This window comes from Thamnophis elegans, chromosome 1 (genome assembly GCF_009769535.1).
Source record: "Thamnophis elegans isolate rThaEle1 chromosome 1, rThaEle1.pri, whole genome shotgun sequence".
NCBI lineage: Eukaryota > Metazoa > Chordata > Lepidosauria > Squamata > Colubridae > Thamnophis > Thamnophis elegans.
Genome location: NC_045541.1, coordinates 175,653,943 through 175,661,623, shown reverse-complemented (window position 1 = coordinate 175,661,623; position 7,681 = coordinate 175,653,943). Strand labels below are relative to the sequence as shown.

The window sequence follows — 7,681 nt, the reverse complement described above, 5'->3', positions numbered from 1 at the left end:
CTGATTTTTAATCAGACAAATAAAAGAAAATTGAGTATGTTACCATATTGACTGCAGGTAGTCCTCGACTTACAACCAACAATAGAGCCCAACATTTCTGTTGGTAAGTGCAATAATTGTTAAGTGAGTTTTGCCCCATTTTGCGACCTTTCTTGCCACCGGTGTTAAGGGAATCATTGCAGATGTTAAGTTAGTCACAAGGTTGTTAAGTGAATCTGGCTTCCCCATTGACTTTGCTTGTCAGAAAGTCACATGGTCCTGGGATACTGCAACCGTCATAACTACGAGTCGGTTGCCAAGTGTTCAAATTTGTATCCTGCGACCAAGAGGAGGCTACGTCATCGCGAGTGTGAAAAGGGGTCTTTTTTCACTGCCCTTGTAACTTTGAACTGTTGTCAGTCAAGGACTACCCGCATATTTTCCTTGGAATTTCATTTAACAATACAGGAAAGGAATTTAAATAACCTATTTCGCCTGGGGTCCTATATTGCTTTGGGGGCTTTTATAGCGGGGTGTTGCACAACCTTGGCATGGGATTAACTTCCCTCCTAAAAAGGGATCTTCTAAAAGCAGGATTAACTCTGCAGTGTGTTTAAAGTCGAAAAGCCATCGGCTAGAATCAAAGAGTACATTTTTTTTTAAATAAAACTTTTACAAAAAATGTGAGGATCTTTACAAAAGGGACTGTTTGGATTCCTTGCCTGCCCAAAAGCACTTTGGATGCAAAACCATCCGTATCTCTGCAATACTTTCAAACCGGGCTAGAAAAATTCCTGCTCGGACAAACTATTGGATTAGGTATAAACTGCTCTATTTGGGGAGGGTGCAAAATACAGACACTCTATCGTTCAATTTTGGATTTATTCCCAATTATAAACAGGATGCTACCTCAACATGGTTTCCTCCAGATTTCATAGAATCACAGGAGCAACCTAAGAAGTCATCAAGTTCAACTCCCTATAGCCGTGATGGGGAACCTATGCCACGCGTGCCACAGGTGACACGGAGAAACCCTCTCTGCGGGCACACGAGCCGTCGCCCCCTAGCTCAGCTCCACTGCACATTTGAGCGCCCTCCCGGCGGCAGGGAGGCCTCTAGGAACCAAAACTGGGGAGGGGATGTCATGCGCATGCGCGGGAGGGGACCGGGCGGGGAAGAGTGCGTATGCATGGGGGGAGGGAACGCAAGGGGATCGTGCGTGCAAGGGGGGCACACAGGGGGGTTGTGCATTATGGGTGAGGGCACAAGCACGGGCTCTCGGCACGCAACAATAACAACTGGGCGTGGGGAGGTGTTGCGCGCATGCATGGGGGGAGTGGAGGGGGAGCATGCGCATGCACAAGGGGAAGCACGAGGGGGTCGTACACACAAGGAGGTTGTGCATTATGGGTACGGGCATGCGCACAGGCTATTGTGTGCACGTGCACACTCTTTCGGCAGGCAACGACAAAACGTTTAGCCCTGCCCTATAGCAAGCTTTCTCAACTGTAGCAGCTTGAAGGTGGGTGAACGCTGGCAGGAGAATTCTGGGAATCAAAGTTCACCCACCTTCCAAGTTGCCAAGATTGAGAAATACTGCCCTACACCAACCTCAAACCGATTCCCATCCAGCGCCTCTTTGAAAAGCTCCAGCAATAAAGAGCCGCTTTTGAACTTTGTGCTTGAAATGGGAAAGAGTGAAACTTTGATTTTGGCTTTTACTGAGTAGATTGATAGAACTTTACAGAAATGGCTGGTTCATAATTATTACGAAAAAGAGAAAAAAGTTCCATCAACATAGAATGGAGTTTGCTCAGAAGCTGAAATACACCAAGTGAAGGAGAGGAAGAGTGGGAAACAGAGGAGAGAAGAAAGATAGGAAGAGAGGGATAGGAGAGAGGGAAAGGGGGGGAAATTAGGAGGATAAGGAGGAGTGGAATGAAGAGAGAGGAGAAGGAGAAAGGAAGGGGAAGTAGAGTAGAAAAGGATGATGGAGGGAAGAAAGGAGGTAGGAGAGAGGTAGAAGAAAGAGGTGTATGGAGAGCAGAATAGCTAATAATGGGTTTTTATCTTTCTGGGCGTTAATGACAAGAGGAACTGATGTAATTACTACTTAATACAATAGGATATTGGCTATGTAATAGTATACATGTGATTATATGTTATGAAAATGGAAAATAAAAAGTATATTTAAAAGAGGGGGGGGGGAAAGAAAAAGAGAAAAAGAGAAAAAAGTTGTCATTTAATGCCTCATTTTACCGCAACAGAGAGAGTAAATGCTCCTTTTTCTTTCTTTTTTTCTTATCCTTCCTCACCTCTCTTCTTTCTTTACCTCCCCACTGTTTTTCTATTTGTTTTTGTATTTTACATCTCAATTAAATGTTAAACTGCGAAAAATAAAAGCTCCAGCAAAGGGGAAGAAACCACTCCAACCAGTAACATGTTCCACTAAGGAAGAGCTCTTCCCGTCAAGTTCCTCCTAATGTCTAATCCGGCGTTTCTTAACCTTAGCAACTTTTAAGATGCGTGGACTTCAACTCCCAGAATTCCCCATAACTCAGCACATCACTTCCACATCTGAATTAAAGCGCGAGGGGAATTAGAGGTAACCCAGAACCGTCTCCATTGCGGTGGACAGAATGAAGGCCCAAACTTCTATAGGTTTGGAGGCCGATTCATGCTCGGCTTGCCAGTACCGGCAAGTTTTGGCGTGGAGTTGACTTCGTCACAGTTGTTAAGTGAATCCCTGCAGTTGATAGATGAGTAGCCCGGCTGTTAAGCCAGTGTTTCTCAACCTTGGCAACTTGAAGATGTCTGGACTTCAACTCCCAGAATTCCCCAGCCAGCATTCGCTGGCTGGGGAATTCTGGGAGTTGAAGTCCGGACATCTTCAAGTTGCCAAGGTTGAGAAACACTGTGTTAAGCCAATCTGGCATCCTTATTGACTTTGCTTGTCAGGAGGTCGCAAAAGGGGATCACGTGACTCCAGGACACTGCAACCGTCATAAATATGGAACAATTGCGCCTGAAATTTGATCACATGATCATGGGGGTGCTGCAAAGGTCGTAAGTGTGAAAATGGCCGTAAGTCACTTATTTCCTTGCCATTCTAAGTTTGAACGGTCACAAAATGAACTGTTGCAAGTCAAGGACTACCTCCACTTCCTCATCATAAGTACAATTTGACAATAGCACTGCAGGTAATCTACAATTTACAACAGTTCATTTAGTAACGGTTCCAAGTTACAACGGCACTGAAAAAAAGACACTTATGGCCCTTTTCCACATTTATGATCATTGCAGCATCCCCATAGCCTCACGAGCAAAATTCAGACACACGGCCACTGCTTCATATTTATGACGGTTGCGGTCTCCCGGGGACCTATGGTCTCCTTTTGCAACTTTCTGACCAGCAAAATCAATGGGGAAGCCAGATTCACTTAACAATCGTGTTACTAACGTAAAAACTGCAGGGGTCCACTTAGTGACTGTGGCAAGAAAGGTTGTAAAATGGGCCAGAGCTCACTTAACAAATGTCTCACTTAGTGAAAAAAAATTGGGGGTCAATTTTGGTCATAAGTCGAGGACTACCTGGAATTATGGATTAATAGCTAGCATCCTGCTTAAACCCATCTTGAGAAAATGTGTTTTGGGGTCAGCATTTACAACCTATACAAGGTTGAAATTTGGTAGTTAGGAGAAGGAAGAGAGGGAGGGAGGGAGGGAGGGAGGGAGGGAGGGAGGGAGGAAGGAAGGAAGGAAGACAGGAAGGAAGGAAGACGGGAAGGAAGAAAGAGAGAGAAAGAAAGAGAGAGCGAGAAAGAAAGAGAGAGCGAGAAAGGAAAGAAGGAAGGAAGGAAAGAAAGACAGAAAGACCTGAAGACAGGAAGAAAGAAAGACAGGAAGGAAGAAAGAGAGAAAGAAAGAAAGAAAGAAAGAAAGGCAGGAAGAAAGAAAGAACAGGAAGGAAGGGAAGGAAAAGGAAGAGAAAGAAGGGAGGAAGGAAGGAAGGAAGGCAGGAAGGAAGGAAGGAAGGAAAGAAAGACAGGAAGATCAGAAGACAGGAAGAAAGAAAGACAGGAAGGAAGGAAGATAGGAAGGAAAGAAAGAAAGAAAAGAAATAAATAAAAGAAGAAAGGAAGGAAAGAAAGACAGGAAGATCAGAAGACAGGAAGAAAGAAAGAACAGGAAGGAAGGGAAGGAAAAGGAAGAGAAAGAAGGGAGGAAGGAAGGAAAGAAAGACAGGAAGATCAGAAGACAGGAAGAAAGGAAGACAGGAAGGAAAGAAAAGAAATAAATAAATAAAAGAAGGAAGGAAGGAAGGAAGGAAGGAAGGAAGGAAGGAATGTGGTACTGAAAACATGGCGAAGGCCCTCCTGCTCAGTCCAGAGAGGGCAGGTCATCTTTGGGCATACATAAAAATAGCAATTCCTAATTTAATTGAATTAATTCTCAATGTAAAGTTCAGGAGAGAATCTAATCACTGGCAGGAAGGGTGGGAAGGAAGATCTTTTCTTGAAAGCCCCTGCTGCGAAATCTGACTTGAATCATTCAGGGGCAAGAAGTCCATGGGGCATATTCTGAGAAGCCCTCCGCCACCAATGCTCACACCTCTTCCCATAATCAACCACAGCCATGACTACCACTAGGAGCAGCATGGGGTTTTCGGCCAGCAAGAGTTATCTTTATATTCTTATGCTTTGTTTGCAAAATAACTTATGATTCAGAAAGCAATTTTGCAGCGAAGGCAGCTGCCAGCTCAGATTCAAGCCAGAGTAGAATCTGAGTAAGTCAGTGGGAGTAAGGATCCTCACAGGTGTTTCTAAGCTACAACAGATAGTCCTCAATTTATAACAATTCATTTAGTGACGGTTCAAAGTTACAACATCACCAACAAAGTGACTTAGTATGGCCATTTCTGACAATTATGACCCTTGCAGCATCCTAGTGGTCATGTCATCAAAATCCAGGCGCTTGCCAACTGACTCACAGTTATGACGGTTGCCGTGTCCCAGGGTCACGTGATTCCCCTTTGCGACCTTCTGACAAGCAAAGTGAATGGGGAAGCCAGATTCACTTAACAACCATGTTACTAATTTCACAACCGCAGTGGTTCGCTTGGCGAGACCCCAAGGTGCTTTTTCAAGAGGCAACTTGGGACTTTCTTGGTTTTTCTTTGAAAAGGTTTCGCTTCTCATCCGAGAAGCTTCTTCGGCTCTGCTTCAGAAGGTCTTCTTCAACTCTTGGAAAAAGCACCCGTGGAACAACCATGACCTGGATGACTGAGAACCTCCATAGATCTGGGGTCTCCAACCTTGGCAGCTTGAAGCCTGGCAGACTTCCACTCCCAGAATTCCCCAGCCAGCTGCTGGCCGGAAACTCAAAGGCCAGTTGGCTGGTGTGTATGCATGCGTCAGCCACCTGCTCTTTGGATTTCCAGCGCACACATGCACACCAGCCACCTAGTCTTTGCACATGCTGGAGCGCTGGAAACCCGAAGACCAGGTGGCCAACACGCGCATGCATGCGCTGGAAACCAGAAGAGCAGATGGCGACAGCACAAGTGCCCACAGAGAGGGCTCTGCATGGCACCGCTGCCATGCAATAAATACAATAGCAATAGAGTTGGAAGGGACCTTGGAGGTCTTCTAGTCCAACCCCCTGCCTAGGCAGGAAACCTTATACCGTTTCAGACAAATGGCTATCCAACATCTTCTTTAAAGACTTCCAGTGTTGGGGCATTCAGAACTCTTGGAGGCAAGCTGTTCCACTGATTAATTGTTCTCACTGTCAGGAACCTCCTCCTCAGTTCTAGGTTGCTTCTCTCCTTGATTAGTTTCCACTCATTGCTTCTTGTCCTGCCTTCAGGTGTTTTGGAGAATAGTTTGACTCCCTCTTCCCTGAGATATTGGAAGACTGCTATCATGTCTCCCCTACTCCTTCTTTTCATTAAACGTTAGACATACTCAGTTCCTGCAGCCGTTCTTCCTATGTTTTAGCCTCCAGTCCCCTAATCATCTTTGTTGCTCTTCTCTGCACTCTTTCTAGTGTCTCAACATCTTTTTTACATCATTGCAACCAAAACTGAATGCCGTATTCCAAGTGTGGCCTTACCAAGGCCTTATAAAGTGGTATTAACACTTCACGTGAACTTGATTCTATCCCTCTGTTAATGCAGCCTAGAACTGTGTTGGCTTTTTTGGCAGCTGCTGCACACGGCTGGCTCCTATTTAAATGATTGTCCACTAGGACTCCAAGATCCCTCTCACAGTTACTACTGTTGAGCAAGGTACCACCTATACTGTACCTGTGCATTTTGTTTTTCTTGCCTAAATGTGGAACCTTACTCTTTTCACCACTGAATTTCATTTTATTAGCTAGTGCCCAATGTTCAAGTTTGTCAAGATCCTTCTGTATCTTTAGCCTATCTTCTGGAGTGTTGGCTATTCCTGCCAGCTTGGTGTCATCTGCAAATTTGATGAGTTCCCCATTTATTCCCTATGCGTGCCATAGGTTTACCATCACAGATATAGGGTCTCCTGCCTGAGCAGAGGGTTGGACTAGAAGATCTCCAAGGTCCCTTCCAACAACTGTTCTGTTCTATTCTATTCTATTCTATTCTATTCTATTCCATTCTATTCCATTCCATTCCATTCTTATTACTCCTGTTTCTCTGCTGTTTTGGTCCCTTTTAAAATGTGTAGCCTTCAACTCCCAAACTCCCAGAACTCTTCAACGGGAATGGCTTGCTGAGGAAGTCTGGGAGTTGAAGTCCAGGCATTTTAAAGTGGCCACACTTGAAAAACATTGGTCCAACCCATCGGGAGGTCGACATTTCTGAAAGGTTAAGAAATTTACAAGCAGGATCTAAGCAAGGCAGTGCAAATACACTTCCCCCACCCCCACCTGGATGTCTACCGACTTCAGTGTTACGGGAAGCCATAGCTTGTTTCTCCATGATTCCATCAGCCAAATTGCACAGGTCATTTTTGAAGTGTCCGGTTCCTGTTTGATCAAAACACTTGAGAAACAGACTCCAACCATTTAAGAGAACCTGGCTCTAACCAGACAGCAGCTGAAGCTCAAAGACCAGAAAAAGAAAACGTCCAATTTTGAATCGTCCAACCTATGGATTCTAGATGGAAGGAAGTGCAGTTTAAGGCAAACAGGAATTCCTTCAGAGGCACAGTGCCTGGTGGTGGATCGTACAGGAAAACAAAGAAATCAACCTTGATTTTTTTATTATTTTGTTCCTATTGTGTATAGGCCAAGGTAAAGGTTCCCCTCACACATATGTGCTAGTCGTTCCCGGTTCTAGAGGGCAGTGCTCATCTCCGTTTCAAAGCTGAAGAGCCAGCGCTGTCCAAAAACATCTCTGTGGTCATGTGGTCGGCATGACTAAACGCCGAAAGCACACGGAACGCTGTTACCTTCCCACCAAAGGTGGTTCCTATTTTTCTACTTGCATTTTTTACATGCTTTCGAACTGCTAAGTTGGCAGAAGCTGGGAAAAGGAATGGGAGTGTCAATCGAGTTTGACACCCCTGATTTATGTTATTCCTAGAATTAACATACAGATAGTTCTAGGTTAGCGACTATAATTGGGACGAGCAACTTGGTCACTAAGCAAAGCAGTCTCTAAATGAAACTGTGACCGTGCTTAAGGTTTTGCTTCCCCTTTCCTTTCCAACCCGCACAGATT

General features: G+C 44.8%; 1 protein-coding gene across 1 annotated transcript in view; it reads right to left on the bottom strand.

Annotated features, from left to right (window-relative positions):
* SBNO2 (strawberry notch homolog 2) overlaps positions 1-342 on the bottom strand; it is a 36,488-nt gene extending 36,146 nt beyond the window's left edge. Inside the window, exon 1 of the mRNA XM_032214412.1 lies at positions 338-342. Coding sequence (XP_032070303.1) covers positions 338-342 — 5 coding nt within the window. The remainder of the gene's footprint in view (positions 1-337) is intronic.
* Between the last annotated feature and the right edge of the window lie 7,339 nt (positions 343-7,681).